The sequence below is a fragment of the Amblyomma mixtum genome, chromosome 3 (assembly GCF_055824585.1).
Source record: "Amblyomma mixtum isolate Tamu chromosome 3, ASM5582458v1, whole genome shotgun sequence".
NCBI lineage: Eukaryota > Metazoa > Arthropoda > Arachnida > Ixodida > Ixodidae > Amblyomma > Amblyomma mixtum.
The window spans coordinates 79190484-79212719 of record NC_143014.1 but is presented as its reverse complement, the minus strand read 5'-3'; the positions used below and the strand labels follow the sequence as shown (position 1 = coordinate 79212719).

At 44.1% G+C, this 22236-nt stretch overlaps 2 protein-coding genes across 3 annotated transcripts in view; one reads left to right on the top strand and one right to left on the bottom strand.

The window, feature by feature from the left end:
• The window catches only part of Ahcy (adenosylhomocysteinase), a 28399-nt gene extending 12968 nt beyond the window's left edge, over positions 1-15431 (top strand). The window contains exons 4-9 of the mRNA XM_089579839.1: positions 824-923; positions 2835-2947; positions 3784-3991; positions 10273-10478; positions 13209-13376; positions 15189-15431. Coding sequence (XP_089435965.1) covers positions 824-923; positions 2835-2947; positions 3784-3991; positions 10273-10478; positions 13209-13376; positions 15189-15347 — 954 coding nt within the window. The 3' untranslated portion in view covers positions 15348-15431. The remainder of the gene's footprint in view (positions 1-823; positions 924-2834; positions 2948-3783; positions 3992-10272; positions 10479-13208; positions 13377-15188) is intronic.
• A 711-nt stretch (positions 15432-16142) lies between these two features.
• Positions 16143-22046, bottom strand: HSPC300 (hematopoietic stem/progenitor cell protein 300). 2 transcript variants are annotated; one of them, XM_089579840.1, is made up of 3 exons: positions 21812-22046; positions 21558-21731; positions 16143-16344 (listed from the first exon to the last, which is right to left on the bottom strand). In XM_089579840.1, exons 1-3 carry the CDS (start codon positions 21930-21932, stop codon positions 16280-16282), a joined length of 360 nt encoding a protein of 119 aa, XP_089435966.1. In that variant the 5' UTR covers positions 21933-22046; the 3' UTR covers positions 16143-16279. The 2 variants fall into 2 exon arrangements, with proteins under 2 accessions (XP_089435966.1, XP_089435967.1); XM_089579841.1 differs by having other exon boundaries at positions 21649-21731.
• Positions 22047-22236: the final 190 nt, after the last annotated feature.

The following is a 22236-nucleotide window of genomic DNA, read 5'->3' as shown; positions in this document are numbered from 1 at the left end:
CGTCCCTCATGGCCTGAGTCACTTTGTAATGTTAAACCCCAATAAACCAAACCAAACTAATCAAATGCGATTTGAATTCTGCGAGCACTAGAAAAGGAGCTGTTCAGACATTGTGCCAACAAATGCTAATGGACATTTTTATGAACTGATATTTTTTATAAATGTCCTTGTGCCTCATTCAAGTTATCTTTTTTCTAAATTTAATTAGTTGGATGAGAGGTTTTCCTGGATAATGTTCTTTTCCATTTCTTTTTAAGATATCAACGAGACTTTACCGTATTCTCTTTTAATGCCCCTGTAGATGCTCAGTCTCTCCATACAAAGCTTCTCACACGTTGCCAGTCCCCACTCTTCAGTTTCAGTAATTTAAAATTCAGTTTTAATTTAGTTTTAACAAAAATTTGCGACCACGCATTCCAAGGGTGATGCCTGACAACCACCAGTGTGTAGCTACTTTTTTACTGAAAGGTGGTTTGGGCCCTTGCTCTCTTAACTTTAGGGCTAGTCATACTTGACAAAAGAAGCTGTGCTTAATGGGTTTTTACCAAAGCATTCCTATCCCTGAAATAAGGCACTGCACAATGGTCCAAAGTTGAACGTTTTGTGCTGTTCTCATGGTAGCTATCAATTTGCAGCTTCACCTTTCTGGGTTTGCTTCCTATTGATTAGACTTATGCAGTGAGAGTAAAGCAAATTTAATATGAGGTCCTGGTGTAAAATTTGGCCTGTTACTTTCCTCAGTGAGATTCTTTTAGCAGGCACTCCTCCTGGGACTGTGCAAAAAAAAAAAAAATGAAAAGCCTTTTCTCCTTTTCTTTTTCAGACTCTTGTCTTCCCAGACGGTCAGCCTCTTAACATGATTTTGGATGATGGAGGAGACCTAACAGCTCTTGTGCACAACAAGTATCCACAATACCTTCCTGGTAGGTGTAGAGCTGCCAACATGCTTTACTGCTTTGATCGGGACATAGCTTAGTACCTGCTAAACTTGAGTAACTGCAGAAAGCTTTTATGGTGTGCTTGTAGGCTTTTTCTTGCGCTATGTTTATAGCACTCTGCATTTCAGAATGCTTTTTTACAGTAGAACCCCTCTATAGTAAAGTGACTGGGACCAGCAATTTCGATGAAGATGAAATGCTAGAGGTCCGTGTGCTGTGCGATGTCAGTGCACGTTAAAGAACCCCAGGTGGTCGAAATTCTCTGGAGCCCTCCACTACGCCGTCTCTCATAGCCAGGGTTGCTTTGGGACGTTAAACCCCACAAGAACCAAGACCAGGATGTTTTCGATTTTGTTTACATCTTGTGGAAGTACCACATTTGCACAAATACAGTGCAGCTACAAATACAACAAGAGTTTGATTTCATTTGAAAACCAAAGTTTTGCATGAACAAGGTTTAATTTTCCACCGCCTCAGCGTCGTTTAAGAGACAGTAATTAAGAAATGTGCACGACACAGTCCAGGCACTGCGGTACCACTCACGCAGTGCCACCTCGCCTTCGTTTCTTGCTGCCGCTTCCCATTGCTGTGCTGCATATGTTTTCCCTTTCTTCCCTTCCGTACTCATCACTGCACTTTAGTCTTTCCTTTCTCAGCGACCCTTGCCGCCTTGTTTCTGCGTTCAAAGCCAGCTTTACTTTTTTTTTTTTCGTGCGCTTCTCCTCTCAGCTTCTGAGCTTGGTGGTGAAGTTATCTCGGAGAGCACCATTTGATCTTCTTTGGTATTCATTCGCCTCCGAATGTTGGTCCCGCGAGTGCTGCGTTATCGTCATTCCATGGGAAGTACAGTACTGTCCACAGTTAAAGGGAACATGCGATCGCGTGGCCTCAGCGCTTCGTGGAGCGCTGCCGCCGAGAACTTGTGGGAAGTGTCGGCACAAGACGCATGCGCAGTAAGCATAACGGCTGGTCCTTCCGCGCATGCGCCTGATGCCGCCTATTCTCGCCGCATCTAGGCGGCATGGCTTCGTGAAGCGCGGAGGGCACGCGATCGCATGTTCCCTTTAATAATGGACCGTACTGTACGTTGCCACGGCCAGATGCTTTTTACTATAGCCATTTCTTTGAAAAAAAATTCTTTACTATAACAGATAAATGTACAATTGTCTATGGAAGGCAAAATGGGACCACAGTTTTAACTATATTCGAGTTATAGCGGGGTTCTACTGTATGAACTTTTTCGACTGGCCACTTTACACTTTACTGAAGTGCTTTCTGCTGAAAGTGCTCCTGCTGAAAAGCACTCGCTCATTACCATGCTTCCTTTCTTAGCAGTAGTGCATGCTCAACAGTTCTGTTTAGATGGCCGATTGGTCTTGTTGCTAATTCATTGTGAAGGAACAGCGCAGAAAAGAACATGGTGACACGAGCGCTCGTATTGTGTTTTTTTTTTCTGCACTGTTCCCTCACAGTGCTGCTTGCACCACAGTGCTGCTTGCACTAGGGCAGCACCACCAGTGCTGCTTGCACTAGGGCAGCACCACCAGTGCTGCCCTAGGCAGAGTGAAAAGTCAAGATCCTGAGCTGGACTTGGCATCTGTAGCTGGGGACTCCATTTTCTGTTCTGTGTATAAGTACAGTCTTTGTCAAAAGTAACCAGGCTGCGTGGTTTGCTTTTAGCTTGTATAGTGGAGCCCTTGTGGCTTTCCTAAAGATCAAAAGGTGTTGGAAGGTAAGAAGACTCCCAGTCCTTACCTTTAACGATCTTTTCAACTTCAGGGAAGCTGTAAGGGCGCCACTGCACGAACTAGAAGCAAACCATGCAGCCTGGTTACTTTTGACAAAGACTGTACATCTGAACACATTTGCACTTATAATCGTCTTCCTGTCTGCCAGGCATACGAGGCCTGTCTGAGGAAACTACTACTGGTGTGCATCAACTCTACAAGATGAAAAGTGAAGGGAAGCTCAAGATTCCTTGCATTAATGTCAACGACTCTGTTACTAAGGTAAGTAGTTAGAGCTGGTAATGTAGTCACTACTGTATTCTCGCAATTCTCAGCAGCCTCTTTTCATAAAAAGATTTTTTAAGAAAGTTTTTTGTGTTGCTGCGATCCGAAACCACACGACAAAAACTGGCCAAAAACGTACTACAGGTGACCCCCATAATGCTCGCTATCAGCGCTCACCATTTTTTGTAAATTTAAGTCATATTAAATGTTATTTCTTGCACTTGTCTTGCTGAGATATCACTGTGAAGGGGGGGGGGGGGGGGGTTATATTTTTAGACACTAAAATTACATTCAAAATCTAATTTCGGATTTCAGGGGCATTGCAATCGCGAAAAAAAAAGGGGGGGGGGGGGTTACTGAGAATTGACTAAATATGGTAATTTTAATGCATTGTTGCTCTTAAATAGAGAAATAGAGCCATTATATTACAGGTCTCTGGCAATAACTTGGCAATTACTTCGCAATGACAATTCAGAAACTTACTGTGGCTAACACACTTGGCCGCATGCATACAGAGACAAAGGTGGTTTAGTGTGCTATGCAGAGCTGTAAGCATGAAAGAAGATACCCAATTATAAATTATTTATCTGTTGTAGGCAAAAACCACATGGTGATTCATGTATTGTAAGTCTAAAGCGTCATTTGAAAAAAGAAAATGCGCAGTAAAATTTGGCGTCTATAGTCCTCTAGGTGGCTGTATTGGTGTTGTCCAACTGTATGAAATAAGTAGCTTGCAAGCTAAAGTGTTTAGCTAGAAAACCAAAGCAGTATTCTTTGGATATTTTTTTCATTTCAGATTTCGCTAATGAACCTTTGCTATCTCCTATTCGCAGAGCAAGTTTGACAACTTATATGGCTGCCGTGAATCGCTAGCTGATGGCATCAAGCGAGCTACAGACATTATGCTTGCTGGAAAAGTGGCTTGTGTAGCTGGTTTTGGTGATGTTGGCAAGGGTTGCGCACAGTCCCTGCGTGGGTTTGGATGCCGAGTGCTCATCACAGAAGTTGATCCCATCAATGCCCTGCAGGCTGCAATGGAAGGTATGAACTGTGACGATATAACCAAAAAAGCCAGCAAACAATGTTTTTGGATTGTTTTGGCTTTAACTATGTAGCAACAAAGTGCAGTACTGCCATGTTAAGAATCATTGATTGGTTGTGTAGTCTGCTTTGCCTTCGTATTTTTACATGTTACTAAAGTGTTAGTTTTTTAGCAACAGTTGTTAAGGGCTCGTTCTCTGGGTTTCACGTCTTTGTAGTAGTAGTATTAAGTACAGTAAAATCTCATTGATAAGAGTTTAAAAAAAGGGAAAAAACTTATTGTCCGGGAAAGCTGCCTGATTGTGGAAAAATTTAACTGTACAATGTTCAAAGGCATTTATTGGCAATTTCAAATCGTAAGTGTCGATCAGCATTTTTTTTTTGGCACAAGGTCTGAAGAGATCCTTTTCTGGTTGGCGCAGAATTCGGTCCGCATTTTTGTTGTCCTAAATGTGGAAAGAGCTTCGCAACACATAGTCGGTCAACGGCAATGGCAAAAGTGCCCTAAATCGCTCCCTGACTGTCTTTTGATGCTTCACCACCTTGCTCCCATGCACTGCAAAAAACGGCAGCCAACTATAGCAGGGTTTTTGCTTTTCATGCTGTTTCCCAGATCCGGCTCGCTCGTATGTAAGCACATCGTTATAGTTCTCAGATACCCTACCATTAGGAATTGCGAAGAAGCTGCTGTGTTTGTCTTATTCACATTGCGTTCTCGCTGGAATGACCCCCTTGTATGTTAGCACTGTGTGTTTGCTTCTACTGCAGAAAAGCCATTGATGACTGTTGCTGCATTCCAGCCCTTCATGTTGTGTTTCCCCCAGTTCGGCCCACTTGTATATTTGCACATGTGCGGTTGTTCACTAAACGTATCATACGACCAGAATTTATCGAAATTTTAAACTAGCTGGAAAATCGTGTTATCCAGAAACGTACTAACCGGGAGAATCATGGTGCGACTCTAGGCGCATTTAATGCCTGTGATTTTGAGCGTGTGAACCGAGGACAACGAGGTTTTATTGTAGTAGTAGTAGTAGTGGTAGTGGTAGTAGTGGTGGTAGTAGTACAGTCGAACCTCGATGTAACGAACCTCAATGTAACGAAATTCGCGATGTAACGCATTTTTTTCATTTCCCAATCACTTCCCCATTGAAAACCATGTATTTTTTTTCGCGATTTAACGAAGTAATTTTGCTCCGCACTTTTGATGTAACGAAGTCCTTGCGCATCGCATGCATGTGCCAGGAGCTACCTTGACAATCGAATGAGAGCTAAAAGTTTAGCCGAGACGAAACGCAGTTTGTATTTGCCCTTTTACACACCAATTTTGCCGGCAGTGTGGGAATCTGCGAGAACGTACCGCCGCGCCATCTGTCGGTGCGCATACAAAGCCCGCGGCATGGAAGTTTCAAGACGCGCCGCGCCATGACGCCACTGGCGAGCTGTAGAGTCTGAACGTGAAAGCGCAAACCGGAATTTTCTTGCAGCGTCCGTTCGTTTTTTTTGTTTTTTTTTTTGCGTGCGATGTCCTCGTAGACAACAACAAAAAAAAGTCTTCAGTGTTGACAAACTCGTGGAGCTAGTGTGGTCGTACCTTTAAAACGATTGAGCGGCGAAAAAAAAAAAAAAGTGCCCTGGCAGAGGAGGCGAGTGGCGAAGGGGGGTAGAGGGGAGGCGTGGCGTGGGAGGCGCGCGCGGTGCATTCTGGGTGGGCGGCTTCGGCGCGCTCTCGGCGCGGCTCGCGCGAAATGCAGCCGGCTGCATTCCGCGCCGGGCGCCGTCAGAGCGCGCCGGTAGCCGCCGAACACGCTGGCGATCGGGCGCCGCTGTTTCGCGGACGTGACGTCGCCGTGCCGCGCGCTCGCGCTACGTCGGAGTATAACCGCGCCGCGAGCACAATCCCACCGCGCCGGCGTGAGCGATGCGAACATTTTTCTTTATTTTTCTCTGATGCGTCCCCGGCTGCAAATGTTCAATGCTGATGATGATGATCCCAGTAGCGACATCTTGTGGCGGCTTTCAGTACTAGGCGCTGCGCTCGTTCTTTTGCTATGCGCACACGGAGAAAAATGATGCCGTCGCGGTGTTTGCTATCACTCATTATGCTCCTGATGTAGAAAAAAACATCCGGTGCCCTTGTTAGCGATACTATTACTCGATTTTCTTGCGTATTTCCTCAATAAGTGATTTACAAGTTCCCATCAACAAGCAGTGTTCCTGAACCAGTTATACTTTATTTTGACAGCTGAAACATGGGAACCTCGACGTAACGAAATTCGCGATGTAACGAAATTTTCGGCTGCAAGTAGGACTTCGTTATACAGTAAACTCTCAGTTGTACGAACTCCGGTTTATCGAATATTTCAGAATAACGAACTTTTTAAAAAGCCCCGGCAGTTTTCTTATAGATTCTATGTGCAAATGTTTCACTTAAACGAATTTCGGAATAGTGAATATTTCAGTTTAACGAACTCGCTCAGAGGACCCAGGCTTATTTTTCCGATCAGTTCAACGAAGTTTTGAGCCCTCCACTGCAGGCGCAACCGATGCCCGCCCTCATGACAGAGATCTGTCATCAGCTGGAGGTCGATAGCAATAGTACTTCGTTTGAAGACTATGCACTGTGTGACAGTGCACTGATTAGCTGTGCTGGATAGACTGAACTGGAGATTGTTTCCAGTGTTTGTCCAGAGGAAGCCGAGTGCGATGAAGAGGAGGCAACTGCAGAGCCAGTTTCAAGCCCTATATAACTCTAGCTGAGGTTGTAGGGTGCATCGGAAAGTTCAGAGACTTTGTGTCTCAACAGCAAGCTGTGCCAGAAGAAGTTTACAAAAACATTGACTCTTTCGATAGTTTTGTAACTTCTTGTGCTCTAAATGTACAAGTACAGAAGAAGATTAATGATTTTTTTTTCAAAGTGAGAAAGGCAGCATTTTAACTGCTATGCGCCTTGTATAAGTTACGTATAAATTCAATTTCACACTTTTGACACTATGGATGCCATGTCTTATGTTAGTCTAGTGAATATTCAGTTTAGTGAACTTTCAGTTAAGTGAACTATTTCCTTCGGTCCCTTGAAGTTCACTCAAGTGAGAGTTCACTGTATCGAGGTTCAACTGTAGTACGTAATTACACGAGAATTACACGATTTTCCAGCTATAGTTAAAGCTCTATATAACGAATTCCTCGATATAACGAAGTTTTTTAATTTCCCAACGCCGCCCTCCATTGAAGCGCGTGCATTTGAGACCTTCATGTAACAAACATGGCGCGGTGGTCGACCTTGCTATAATGAACTCGCGAGGCTGACTATCTGTTAGGTTGTGCCGAGTTACGAAATTTCCCAGAAAAGTTTCACGACTATAAAGCACGAACTGACAAAAAAGGAGCGTCAATGATCGCAACGAGCGACCGAAGTTGAGATAGCGTGCTGTGCTCCAGTGCCATCGGCGCATCTCCCTTGCTTTCGCTTTTGGAATGCCATACCGTGTGGCACTACAACAGTTCATGCTCAGAAGCAGCGAAAAATGATAGGACATAGCAAAAGCGAAATGGCAAGAGCAGAACGCGTCTATCTCCGCAGCGCGGTTGCTCGCATAATTTTGGTGCCGATAGTGCGCTGAGACTCCGTAGCGGGGACAGCGGAGAGTGCCAGCAATGCAAGGCGAAGAGTCCATTTCCTGGGGCAGCAGCAGCGGCGGCCAAAACGAAATAGGGATCATGCGGGAAGGAGAATGTCTCCGCGCGGCCGCCGGTCGGTCTATGGCAGCGGTGCGACTGCGTGCGCTCTCCTCTAGCTCGGCCGCAGTGCCCGCGCCTCTCCCCGTCTCCCCACCCCACTCGTAGCAGCGTTGCACGAGCCGCGGTGGAGATGGCGGCTGCCACAGCAGTCGCACTATCAGATATTGAATAATGGGGTTTTCTTTTCTGAAAGCAATTTCTAGGTGATTTCACCTACATTTATATCTTATTTTGGTTTCCATTCTGCATTGCCCTTTCGGGTCTTCCTGCAAAAACTGCATGTAACGAAAACCTGGATGTAAAGAAAAATCCTAGATTGTTTTCAACTTTGTTATATCCAGGTTTAACTGTGCTACGGCCAGAATTTTGACAAATCTTGGTCATGTCATACGCTTAGTGACCAACTGCACGTGTGCAAACTGCAAGGCAACCTAAGGGCACGGGGCATGGAAAAGCAGGAATGCAACAACAGTCACCCACCATAGTGACTTCTGTGCAGTGCCTAGATAGATGCAAAGGGGCGAAGCATGGTTAAGAAAAAGAAGTGCCTTTATATATAAGCAGGCTGTTCCCGCGAGGACGTGACTTGAAGAGAACGTAGCAGCTTCTTCGGAATGTCTTAAGACAAGGGGGCAAGGCACCTGAGAACTACATGGATGCACTTACATAAGTCTAGGGAGCGCAGAGAACAAATGCTGCGACAGTAAGGGGGTGAAGCATTCGTAAACGAGGAAGAGACCGCAATGCATCCAGTCCTTTTGTGACTCTGGCAGAATTGGGGAAGTTTCTTCCCCGCCAAGAACAACACAAGTGCGGACTGAATTCACGGACTGAATTCTGTGAGCACTAGAAACGGAGCTATTGAGACATTGCAAGAAATACTAATCAGGATTTTTGTGAAGTGAAAATGTCAGTAAATGCTTTTATATCATTGTTCCACAGTTAAATTCTTTCAAAATTGGGAGGTTTGGATCATGCTTTTCCCGAATAATGTTTCACCACCTTTTTAAAACAAGTGTATCAATGAGGTTTTACTGTAATAGTAGTCAGTGTGACTGGAGTGTGGTTGCTGTGGAAGGAGGGAGGGTATGGCTAGAGCATAGGAATGCGCAACTGGAAGGTGGTTCTGTGCAAGGAGGAAGGCATAGCGAGTGGTATAGCGAGGAGGCATAGCGCATCCGGAGAGAGGTTCCAACGAAAGTCATCTGGAGGTTCGTTATAATGGAAGGAAGGAGGCATGGTGAGTGTGAGAAATGTGCAATTGGAGGATGGCTGCCACGGAAACCACTCTTCAGGTGGTAACTGTGGGGGGAGTTGGGTATGGTGAGTGTAAGAATGCGCATTGGGAGAGGGGTGGGAGGGTATGGCAAGACCGAGGAATGCTCAGCCAGAGGGTGGCGCTGCCATGGGAACCATCCAAACAGTGATAGCGGAGGCATGTAGCATGATCCATCTGCATCGGCTGCTGCAAACACGTACTGCCGGAGGAGAGAGTGGGAGAGTGGTGGTGGTGTCATGCACCTGGAACAGCGGACTGGAGAGGAGCGTTTGTAGAACGGGTGTGTGTAGAAAACTAGAGTGCTCTGTAACTACACATATATGCATGGCGCTCTCAAATTCTTTACCTCAATATATCGTTTGGTTTAGTTTGGTTTATGGGGGTTTAATGTCCCAAAGCACCTCAGGTTATGAGGGACGCGTAGTGAAGGGGTCCGGAAATTTCGACCACCTGGGGTTCTTTAATGTGCACTGACATCGCACAGTACGCTGGCCTCTCGAATTTCGCCTTCTTCGAAATTCAGCCGCCGCGGCCGGGATCGAACCCGCGTCTTTCGGGCCAGCAGCCGAGCGCCATAACCTTTGAGCCACCACGGCGGGGCTCAGTATATCGTGAAATGAAAATATGTCAACAGCTTGCAGTGTGTAGTAACCGTCCTGCGAGTTTTTTAAAGCTTGCCTCAGCACTCAAAATTCTCAGTCGGGCAACTAACCCATTTGTAACCTGTAATTTGCACAGTGGAGGTCCTCAAGGTTCTTTAAAAGTAATAAACATAAGAAAGTAATGGAGTGGGTACCAAGGGAAGGAAACTTTAGCTAGGGGTGACAGTGAGTCTGGAAGGAAATAATGAAATTTGCTGGGACTGGTAGCCATGGGTTTGGGGGCTAACTGGAGGTCAGTGGGAGAGAGGCTTGTGTCCTGCAATGGGCATAAACTGGCTGATGGTGATGAATGAAATGACCAAGTTATGCTGGTGTGTAGGGGGGAAAATGTGGTTGACATTTTGGAACTTTTATCATTTTCTTGTTCTCACTTCTTTCCTTTTGCTAATTGGAAGAATATTTTTATTGAACCATAGACGGGTAACTTAAAATAAGGGTCCAACTGTAAATGCTGACAAGAGCTTTATGAAATGATTAATTTTTTTTAGTTCCTAACGGATGGTTGCACTTTAGTTTATTAATAGTATTTTTGAGCACTAGTTGGAAAACCATGAAACGTACACATATATATTTGACAGGGAATGCTTATTTTGTTTCAGGCTATGAGGTTACCACCATGGAAGATGCTGCATCAAAGGCCTCCATCTTTGTGACTGCCACTGGATGTAGAGATATCATTCGTGGCGAGCATTTTGAGAAAATGCGTAATGACGCCATTGTTTGCAACATTGGCCACTTTGATATTGAAATTGATGTCAAGTGGCTAGAACAAAATGCAGTTGAGAAGGTGGAAGTCAAGCCCCAGGTAAGAGCTTGCATGTGCTTTATTGAACATTTGTCTGTTCACTTTAAGCACAGTTTGAGGTACCTAGCGTAACACTTAGTCAAGCCATTGCTCAGATGGTAGTTTGCTCATCACTTCTCTGGTAGTTTGTATTAGTCTTTTACGAATAGTGGTTTGAAGTGAGGAGTAATTTTCTTCAAATAATTTTGAAGCGAATATTTTGGATACTTCTTGCATACAAAAAAGGTTGAGCGGCACAGTATGCATTTCAAAATTAGGTATTTTTTGAACACACAAGGCCATTACTGCGTTACGCTCATTGAAGCTGTTTCGACGCGCTGCAAAAATTTCCACCTGAAATTGGGAGTGTTGGCTATATGTAGAGCCGACGCATTTGTCGGGCGTGAGACTTACCTGCAGGACCCACCGACTGCTGGTCTTCAATGTAATTGCGTCATTGCGAGGGTATTGCTTTTAAGCGACAACCACATGAACACTTACTAGATGTACGCACCGCGCACCCAGCACCACCCCACGTCAGGCATTGGAAAAGGTTACCCTTCTCCATGTGCCTCGTGCTAGCTCCCCTTGATGCTCACGCCGTCACACTTGATTCGTGAAGTTCATGCAGAGAAGAGCGGCTGCGGCACCTGCGGTCAGCTCAGACTCGTTCCAAGGACGTCGAGGAAGCCGCACGTCCTCCGATTAGAGACTGAGCGTAGGGCGAACTGCTTCCACGGGGCACCACTGCGCATACGCAGATCGCTGTGAGGACGCCGCATGGCGCCAGCTGCTTGCATGCCTGCCTCATTGGGGCCACTCAGCGCGTGCACATTGCCGACGCACGGAAGCGGATCGCGCTATGCTAGATATCTCTTCTGGTGCACGCCGCCGTGGCGGTTATGGCACGTGCGCACTGCGAGTATTGCATCCGCAGACGCCTGGCAGGTTCATCTCTGGGCGCCACGCTTCTGCCTGCTTGCGTGCGCTGACTGGCCCCCCCGGCTTACGTTCAGAAGCGCAGCCGCAGAGTCAGGCAATTTGGTAGCACACTCGCGCCGCAGTGCCATCCCGGAGGGGTTACGCTGAATCGAAACCACATGAAGCAAAAGTTCCAAAAACGTTACTCGCTCGCAGCGAATACTTCGAGATGCCAAATATCAAATACTCGCACAGGCCTAGTTTATGTTTACAGGGTGTCCCAGTCAACATGCTGAAAGATTTAATTTAAAAAAAAGGCATGCTAAATATAAGATTCATATGCCCTAATGGCTATCTTGCAACATTTATTTTGACCTTGTTTTAATGCTAAAGCACTATTTCAGCTTGACCTTGAAGGTGGCCTTGGAAAAACCTAGCTTAGCACTAGCCCATGCAGAAATGAAATAAAAGTTGTAGGGGACAGTTCAGTTCCGTCTGAAGAGTATGGCACAATAGCATATCGCAAACAGATCAGCTTTGCTGGCCACTGCACAAGGGTGCTGTGCTCTCGCTGCAGCTGATTATGCCCCGTGTTAAACTGCAACACTCTCTTGCGCTGTGCATTGCACATCGTCGTCTTCATCAAATTCCATCTGCGGCACGAACAGATCAGGTCAGCTTAACCTAGATCAGAGCTTAACCTGAGTCTAATATAGTTGCCAGACGTGCCAATGACCCAGCAATGCAAAACCATGAGCCAGCCAGGCTAAACACATGCTTTCTCACGTCTACTCGGTTTAGCTATGTTAGAACCCTACCACTTTTTTTTTGTCTTGGACATCCTGTATAGCAGGAGGTTTCAGATGTTTTGCCCTTTGGGAAACCTACCCGTTTTCTCAGGTTGCTGACAGACCCCCTCGCATCTTTGCCATTTTGTGTTCCTGTCCAGTATGGTAGTGCTGTTAACATATTAGTACTCCGGAAGGGAAAAATTTTTGTGCTTCTATGTGTCATAATGTTCTGCATACGCTATAATGTACAGTCTTGGCCATAATATTACGAAGTATGCTTCGGCGATGGCTCTTGTGATGCCTTAGCTAAGAAAAATTATGAAGTACTTCCATGTGCAGACATGCCACTGGTGCATTTACACATAAACCCTAGAATAAACCCGTGCAATCGTTGAATAAAAAAAGCTAACATTGACATTGTTACACTGAAATTCTGGAGCTCAGTGCAATTTCTAAGCAATATACACTATTTTAGAGATACTAAAAAAAACTGGGTCAGATTAAAACATAAGCCTCAGCATTGTTTGCAGAAGAAGTTTACAGATGGTGATCTATGAATATTTCATTGAGGCGATAGCACACATCCTGGAATTGAATGGTGAATTCTGGTGGTTGCACACCAACCACTGGTTGCACCTTCCACCAAGATGTACTATCAGCAGCAAAAGCTTCTGAAATTCAGGTGTGCAAAAAAAGATTCAGGCACATATGCAAGCCAATCACTTGAAATGTCTGACTGTATGGGGGTACGTGCATTCTCCATCTATTGGCAACATTACCAGGTGACTGCGTTTCTAGGCAGTGCTGCAATAATTTTTTTTTTTTCCAGAACAAACATCCTGCAAGCTTTTGCTGCCGATAGTACACTTGGGACAAAGTCATTCTGACATTTCTGACAGCCTAATTGGTTTGTTTTAAATGTAATCATTCGAGATAAAAAAAACTGTATCCCTCAAAAGGTGCATGGCTTAGCCTTTAGGATGGAAATGGGAATTGTAGTGAAACAAGAAAATTCTTTTCTTTTTTTTTTTCGTTTTAGGTTGACCGCTTCAAGCTGAAAAATGGCAACCACATTATATGTCTTGCACAAGGTCGCCTTGTGAATTTAGGTTGTGCTATGGGCCATCCCTCCTTTGTCATGAGCACTTCTTTCACTAACCAAGTGCTTGCTCAGATTGAGTTGTGGACCAAGAATGACAAGTACAAGGTAATCAGCTTTGCTAAAACCTGAATGTGGTTGGTTTTCTTTTAGTGTTCTAAGGCTGTGGAGTCTGACACCACAGTTTTTTGTGCATATCTTTTGCATGCAATACGAGTGCGTACAAAGGAAATTAACCGAAGGGTGAAGCCTTCCAATGTGCCACATTGCGCTGTGATAGGCGTGAGTCCACCAAAATGTTTAAGTATTTGCAAGTACGGGCTCTTGTGAAAAATTGGGCTGCATTATTACACGAGTCTGATTCATAGTGAGTAGGATGCTTGTATAGATCCATGTCTGCCAACTCTTCCTAATTTTCCATAAAATGTATGAATTCGGACCTGTTCTATGGTTTTACAAATCCTGCCTCAAATTTTATGGGAAATATTTCTATTAAAATCGCACCGTTGCTGGTGGTATGTTGCACTGCCATGAGGGAGGAATATGTAATATGTGAAATTAGCAGCAGCTGCAGCAATGTACAGTATAACATTGTTAATTTGACCCAATTCAATAAACGTTTATTCCTCCTCAACCCTTGTTAATTCGGTAATCTAGACTGGCATCAGGAGCTTGTTTATTCGGTTGCCCACGGGCTGGCATCGGTTAGTTCGAATGAGCTCTCACAGTGGTGCCGTATCATCCACCAATCGTCCCCACAGTTTCACTGCCAGCCCAGAGAAACGGTGGCTATTGGCCGCACTTATCAGTCAGGATTGCACTGTCGCGGGCTTCTTTTCTTTGTTTGTCGAAAGCGTCTTGCAGCTGTGGCAAGGCACTAGCGCCAATGCGTGCTTCTCCAGATTCTGTCCTCGTGACACTGCCATTCTTTCAGCGAGCTGAAACTCCTCGCTAGCCCCGTGCTGTTCGCCTTTTGTGCATTGAAGCCTCCTCACTTAAGACACCACATGTGAAGAAGCTGCAGCGCTATCAGGTAGCACATAGAAAGAAGCGACGCAGTGCGTCATTTTCCAGCGGCCGCAAAGGTTTTACGGATTTGAGACTTCGGATTAGCAGATATAACTGCTTAGACAGTCTAAAAGTAATAACAGGAATGTACCTGTCACATAAGCTGCAGCAGTGGTGTCGAGGTAGAGCATCTGCCTCGAGTGCATGAGGACTGGGGTCCTGGTGCTGCAGAATTATCCACCAGACTTTTTTTTTTAATCTGCATGTCAATATTGCATTACCAGGCCTGCGGCCTGATATCTGTGGCCAGAGCCAACAATGCAATTCCTCACTATAGTAGGATCTAGTCATCCTGGTGTAGCGCTTGGCCACAACCTCCTATCAGAGTACCATTTAAGCACAGGGTTAATTGGAGAGATGTGGGGGAGGTCTTATCATTGATATCATGCTGTGTCGTAAGAGTAGTTCCTCTGCTGCATGTCTTCTGGGAACATGCCGCAGCCATTTTCCGAGCACAGTAACAGTTTACAGTTGCAGGCGAATGCTACATGATTTATATATACCAAGTTCTTGCACATTAAAAAAAAAAAAAGAAAATATGGAGTCTGTATAAAGTTATTTTAAAGGGAGTCCACTGTATAATCTGCAAGTCAAACAATGCAGGTGCATGGCCTGAAGGTATGCTCTGTAGTTAAACACGTGCACACGCCTTCGGAGACTGGGGAAAAAAAAGCGGTATGAGCACTGTTGGCTTTTTTGAAAGCTTCCTTTCAGTGAAAGCCCTATTAGTAGGTATTGTGCAGTGCTTTTACACCTGAAACCATGTGGTCATAGTGAGCATTTCACGTGTTAATTTTATGTTGAAGCCATTCCAGTTTGAAGTATTCTTACCTACTGCCTTTTTTTCTTTAGGTGGATGTATATTTCTTGCCCAAGAAGCTTGATGAAGAGGTGGCAGCACTCCACCTTAACCATCTTGGAGTGAAGCTGACCAAACTGAACAAGGAGCAGTCATCTTACCTTGGCATCCCTGTTGAGGGCCCTTTTAAGCCAGACTACTACCGATACTAAACCTTTGATGCTATATGCCAAGTTAAGCCTTTTTTAGTGGTTGTTTTGGGAAACCTAAAAAATAAACTGGAATTGTAATCTGCATCTCTGCTGTTAATACTTCTTTATAACAGGAGAAGCTTGTTACAATTCAAAACATTCCTGTTAAGATGATGGCAAGTGCCTTTCTGCTGTGCATGTATCTCTCTGGTTTGTGACATGTTTGGAGTAAAATGGAGCGTTTTAATGAACTTCTTGCCAGTTTCTTTCACCATTGCAAGAGGTACCTAATGGTATTAATAGAAATCTTGACAGGCACAGACTTCCTTGCAGTGGTAGTAAAAGCACAAAGGAGACACCTGTAGCTTCACCTTTGGCAAAGGTATAATAGGCTGCTCCGGAGAGTTTCTTGTTCCTGCATCAAATCTTTGCAACAACGTATGCTTCTTAGATGTCATATCTTCGAACATACCGTGCAGCACGGACTGCTGTTACTAATTGGGTTTCTGTGTCTAATACCATGCCCTGGCATTGGACTTTGAGCCCCCATGTGTGTGCCTATTATTACAGAAGTTAGGTGTTTTGGCACTGCATGCACATTAGCTTGGAAGTGAGCTTAACGTTGAATTCCTGAGCTAGTGAACACATTCATAAACAGCAGCCGCAATGTTCACGATTGTGGGTGTACAATCTTCTTGGAGCAAAAAAAAAACCATGTTGCTAAAGGTTAAGAATACAATAAAGACTGCAGGCAAGCATTCTGTCTATCCACTATCTTTGTAGTATCATTTGTAAAAAAAAAAATTAGGCAGAGGACACAATTCCAGGGCTTTATTGTTTGCTTAATGCCACAAACAAATAGAACCACAGATACATTTAAAAGCTGGTAAAAATTGCAACCAGCTTCGTCCAGCTGGTTGCATTTCATGCATAAAAAGGTTTATGTTCATGAGCTAAATGGCAAGGTCTCTTGTATAGGCATCAAAAAAAGTCAGTTGAAGGTATCTCCTTTTGTGACCTGCAAAAAATGCCAATGAGAAGATTATTATAAAACCACTAAATGAGCAAAAGATCACTGATATGAAACTGAACTTCCAGTGCCATGAACGCATTTGTAATATTTGGATAAGTTTGTCTCAATTCAACAAGCCATTTATATCGCTATTTGCACCCGTTTGGCCAATTGCACTTCCGAAAGCTTAATTACCCCTTTAAAAGGCACAAGCTGTATGCAAGTTTTACACACATACCAATGGCAAAACTGCACTCAGAATGACTAGAAATTGAATGAACCTTTAAGCCATTTCGGATACTGGTTTTGTAGAAAAAGGTACACATCTGTACCAATGACTTCGTAAAATGACCTCAAATGTGGCACGTATCCGTACCTGTCTTTTCAACACATAAGAAAACTTGCTTTTGCATTGAAACTTCGTTCAATAAGTATTATGAGACAGCAGACTGATAAGAAATTTTTCAAAATTCATTTTTGCCACCAAACTTGGCTGTGTCAACTGTACATCCACACTTGTAAATTCCGGAATAAAGGTTCAGAAAAAAATATTTGCCCAGGTGCCCTGCAATCATATACAATATTTACTCGCGTAATTTGCACACCCCCAACTTTTTGCATGCCATTTGTACGGCTCGCTCGCGCCAGCAGTCGTTTTTCTGTACGAATGGCTGCAAGAGCAAACTTTAGGTAAGCTCCGAAGCATGCGTCGCTCCAGAACCCGAAACTACCGAACCATCGGCTATTCTGTTTGCTGCTACTCAGCCGGGCCCGCAGGAGAGGGCGCCGTTTTATCCCCTTTTATCTCTGACTGCTGGTTTTGCGACTGTATCATTTCTCATTTATTGCTTTGAGCCGCGCACACGCTCGGAACTAAACAACGTTGGTCTAGAGGGCGGGGGGGGCACGCATCGACTTATATTTGGAGACAACTTCTTTTTGGCCAGCGAGGGGCACGAGTTGTGGGGTCGGCTTATATGCGGCAATATACGTATACATTCTGCGTTATGACCTTTGTAGAGTTATCAATTTCAGGGCGTGTTCGCGAAATCTCTGCGTAATTTGCACACCTCCTTTTTGAAGCCTCAATTTTAGAAAAAAAAGTGCACAAATTACGCGAGTAAATATTCATGCTATTTCATGCTTTTTGTTGTTGTTTTTTCCCCACACGGTAACTTAAGGATGGTATGGCTGACATTCAAGATCAGTGTATGCATGAAGCAAAGTACACCCCTGAAGGCATGTGGGCTGATATACAGTAACCTCACCATAAAGGGGATAAAGATGCAGCAAAGCAGAGGAAGCAATGCTGCCACACACATGCAGAGGAGCAGGTGGACTTCATTTGTGTAGGTCGCTACCTTTTTTTTTTTTTTTAAATATGCCATTTTGATAACTAGTGCAAATAAAAGTTCTTTCCAAAGTATAAACTTGGCGGAAATGAGTTGTGTTGGGTTTTATGGTACATAAGCAGCTAAGGCCAAACACGAGGTTAAAGTGTTGTATTAATTGGACTATAATATCAAGTCTATTGTTTTTGGGTTCTTAAAGAAAGCAATTGTCATAAACAAACATGCGACAACTTAGCAAGTGCATTTTCATCTAAGAGCAACATTGGGTGAAAAGGGATGTGGTCATTGTACTGACTTGTGTCGCTGAGAGAAAATTTTTAAAAATTATCTCGGCCTAACCCCATGCTTGTTTGGGCTCAAATTTTACACCGAGGTGGCATTTGGCGGTGAATTTTGTTTTGACACGATGTTTAGGTGGGATACTTGGCCGATTCGATCAGAATTAATCGGAAATCCCCATCATCTGTGGCAAGAGTGAACTAAAACCGCAAGCTTTCGCAGCAGTGGTACCGGCAACACCATCATGCGCCCTCCGGAGGAACAAGTGCTCTACAGTGGAGGCAGTTGCACGGCTGATTTGAAAGTGTTTTCTACACTACTTTATACTGAGTGCAGAAAACATCATTGGCATGCCAATACCCCCCTCCATACATCCCATGCTTTCCTTTGCAGCCTCCCTACACAGTAGAGCACTCTTTCCTCTGGAGGGCACATGATCGTGCTACAGTTACTACTGCTGCAAAAGCTTGCGGTTTCGGTTTGCCGTCGTCGCAGATGATGGGGACTTCAGATTAATTCTGATCGAAACAGGCAAGTATTACATATAAATGTAGTATAAAACAAAACTGACCGCCAAATGCCACCCCTGTGTGAAATTTGAGCCTGAGCAAGCATGGGGTTTGGCCAAGAAAATTTTTATTTTTTTTATTTTCACTCAGCGATGCAACAGTCAGCAGAATAGAGTAAAATATTTTTTCCTTAGTGTTTCCAGCTTCGTTCACGAGAATAAAATGTGGTCTACTGTGATCTCAGCTCGTGTTTCACAGAATGGGTTTTGTTTTTTTCAGTCAAAAATTGTGTAAAGTGTGTGTCTCCAAAGACAAAACGGCATAAAATTATTTCAATGGAACATTCCTGATGCCTGCACAACTTCCAATCTCTCAAGACGGGCTTCATGAAGTGTAGCTTGTTATTAACTTCATTATTCCATACCTTCTGTCTGTATTCTCCAATTTACTAAGTATTAACTTCATGCAGTCTCTACGAGGCACGTTCACTTTGTTTCGCCATTGTGAGCTTGAGAAGCACATGTATCCGCTCTCTTATTGCTGCTTACCCCAATTTGACTCGTGACCCAGTAGGATCTTAAAGGGACAGTGAGGAGAGCTCTATTGATATTTTTTTTAAATATCAATAGAGCTCTATCAATAAATAAATATATATATCAATCGGATTGATATCAATAAATATCGGACTATCGGATTGATATCAATAAATATCAATCCGATAGTTCGGCATTTCATGGCTTTGTTGCCACTTGGCCGGCAGTGAAAGATGCACTTATTTCTAAGAAATTTGGATTCGAAGTTGAAAAAGTTTTTCCCGCCGCTCTTGATTCAAACTTGGGACTCTCTTATGACGACACAGGACTAAGTGACGTGAAACATAACGCGCACATGACGCAACGCAGACTCCGTGATTTCTGGCGGCCAGCAGTGCGGCCTAGCAGCAGCCGAAAAGAAAGCTACCGCCGGCCGCACGTTGAAGGCATCTGTCGGATATTGCGGCCGCCGCTACCGTCGCTTCCTTTACGTTTGCACCGGCGTTTTGCCAGCGTTACGATGGATCCCGTTCTCGAAGTCGTCAACGAAGTTCTCGCAAATAGCCATCTTTAGCATACCGTGTTCCTTGTTACCGTTAGCGGAATACCAGGAGCCCGCCTACCGCCGGTGAGCAGGCGCTGATTGGTCTTGATGCTGCAGGCATGCGCGTAGCTGCCGGGTACGTGGCGCCATCTGGCGATGTCAAGGAGATTTGTGCATGCATTGGCTGCGCCTCAGTGATTCGTGGCCTCTCGTGTCTCAGTGTTGCTAAAACTATTGGTTCTAGCAACACTGTTTTGTCCTATGACGTCATCACGCTTGTACTTGAGAGTTTGGCCTGTGGCGGCGATACCTGTTTTTTGGTTCTTGCTCTTTTCTACGTTACAAGAGCTTTGTTGTCAGTATGAGTGGCGTTTTTGTAATCAGGAGCTGGTATTCTGTTGATACAAGCCAACTTCAATTTCTCCTCAGTGTCCCTTTAAGATATGTCAGTGTAGTGACTTTTTCTATGTAGTGTATGATGTTGCCTACAAAGGGTTCAATGGCATTTTTGCAATATAGCACTACGAGTAGGCGCAGAGAATCAGTATAGATTACATTTTTCTATTACATTACATTTATTACATTTACCATTTTCCCTACAGCTACACAAACAGCATAGCATTCAGCAATAAAGTTTGGTGTACAATTTGACAGTTTTACTGTTTCTTCCAATCTGCCTTGTATAACTGCACTTCTGACATGCACTGCTGTCTTCGAGACATCCGTGTAGAACTCTGCAACCTGCATATTTTCCTTTCAGAGTTTGGTAATGATGTAGTATGTATTCGTGTGGGACTTTTTTGTCACATGTAGTGGGAAGGTTATATCATGGCGGCATTGGATCGTGTATTTGGGTAAAAGAGAAGACTGCTTTTGCATGAAACCCCTTCCCTCAGCTGACCAACATAACCTGTAGCTCTCATTTTGCTCAATCGGACTATGCAGCACAAAAAGGCATGCAATGCAGCTATGAAACATGGCATTTACTCAAGAAGCCAAATTACGTGTGGGACAGGTTTACCCAACGCAGATTTTGGAGGATGGTGCACAGAATGCTAACACCACAGTTAAAATATGGAGGTGTATCAGTTGCAAGGGTGTGCTGAAGTGGGGAAGGGGAAGAGATAGGGGCTATTAAATTATCGGTCAGAGGATACCTACTGTGAATGTCAAGCGCATGATGAGATTTGATAAATTATAAAAATGATGAAAATTTAGGAAACAGCTTTTCAGGCACAACATATGCTAATCTTGGAATATTTTCTATTACACAAGATGCGGTTAAATTATTTGGACGGGGCAAATAAGACTAAGAGTGGCATTGTAGCACTGCCTCGTCCTTTACTAATTTCATTAAACCCACTCAATACTGACAATGATTCAGACATGGCAACACATATGCGATACATGGCACCTTTAGAACTGCAGGTACACCGAAAAGAGTACTTGGAGAATACATTTCATTTACCAGCTGTCGCAGCAGGAAAAAAAAAAGTATTTCAATTGTATTCAGATGAAAAAAAAAAAAGACACGATCTTCCAACCGCGATGTACAACTGTGATGGCGACAAGGTAAGCTATTTGGGAGGTGCAAGCCCTCGTTCAGCGTTTTACTAAGTATGCAATTTTGCGCTTTAAATGTACAACAGAAACGGACGCCATCCTATTGTAGTCAAATACTACAAGCACAAGAACTAGTCTGGAATAATACTTGCCCAACTTTCTATGAACCTGCGGATTAGTGCTTTGAAATGATTTCACAAGGCACGCTGAGAGTTTGTGTGCAAAATAACTACCGCGCATGGCTCCTTAGCTAGTGCCCATCGCCCAGTGTGTGCAAAACACGGACATCTAAACAAATACACATGGCGCTGTCCACACAATCTTCTCGGCTTCGGCGAGGTAAAGCGACATCGCATTTTAGTAAAGAAATTAATACGAGCTAACCAACGCTAACAAGCAAAACTTTCACACTATACTCCTCCTTATTCTCATTCTTCACCTTGTGCGTCTTCTCCAACACGTAGACCTTTCAGTTTCGGACTCGGAATTTCGTGTGCACAAGGGCGTGAAAGCATTGTCGTATTACTCACTCTGGCTTCCAAGTACTCAATTCTTCTTTCCAATGACGTCAGCTTTTCGTTTAGGGTTGCAAGCCTCGCCCTACATGACATATCTGAAATCACGAGCCGCTGCGTTAAACAAAACTGTCACTAGTGCAACGCAAAAAAAAAAAAAAAGAAAGTGTATGCTTACCGAACGAAGTAAGAAAATCCACAATTTTCTTTATGCTGCCGCTAATTATTTCAATGTACTCCCTGTTTGCCCAGTCTTGCTGAATTTGTTTCTGTATAGCTTCTCTTTCTAGTACAGACATTGCGGGAAAATTTTGCAGAGTGCAAGAGTTTGACAAGGGGAGAACCAAACAGTTCAACTGTCGCAACTTATGCGCATGCCAAGCAAGCAAAGCAAGCAAACTACATTGGCTGTAATTGGCTGCATTTCTGGCGGCTCCGGCTGCAGCTGGCTCCAGTTCAGACACCACCTGGGCTTTCTTCGACTTTATCAAAATAACATGCTGAATAAATTTTTTCTAATTTTGATAACCAATAAAATATTTTGAACTAAATTTTATCTGTACAAATTTTTAATGTATGGACGTAGGCAAAGTTTTGAGTGAG

Excerpts from the sequence above, each read along its gene's own strand:
- HSPC300 (XM_089579840.1), bottom strand. The coding sequence starts at position 21,932 with ATGTCTGTACTAGAAAGAGAAGCTATACAGAAACAAATTCAGCAAGAC. Across the intron at positions 21,732-21,811 it reads GGATTTTCTTACTTCGTTCG|ATATGTCATGTAGGGCGAGG; the intron begins GTAAGCATACAC and ends TCGTGATTTCAG. Across the intron at positions 16,345-21,557 it reads TGTTGGAGAAGACGCACAAG|GTCACAAAAGGAGATACCTT; the intron begins GTGAAGAATGAG and ends CATTTTTTGCAG.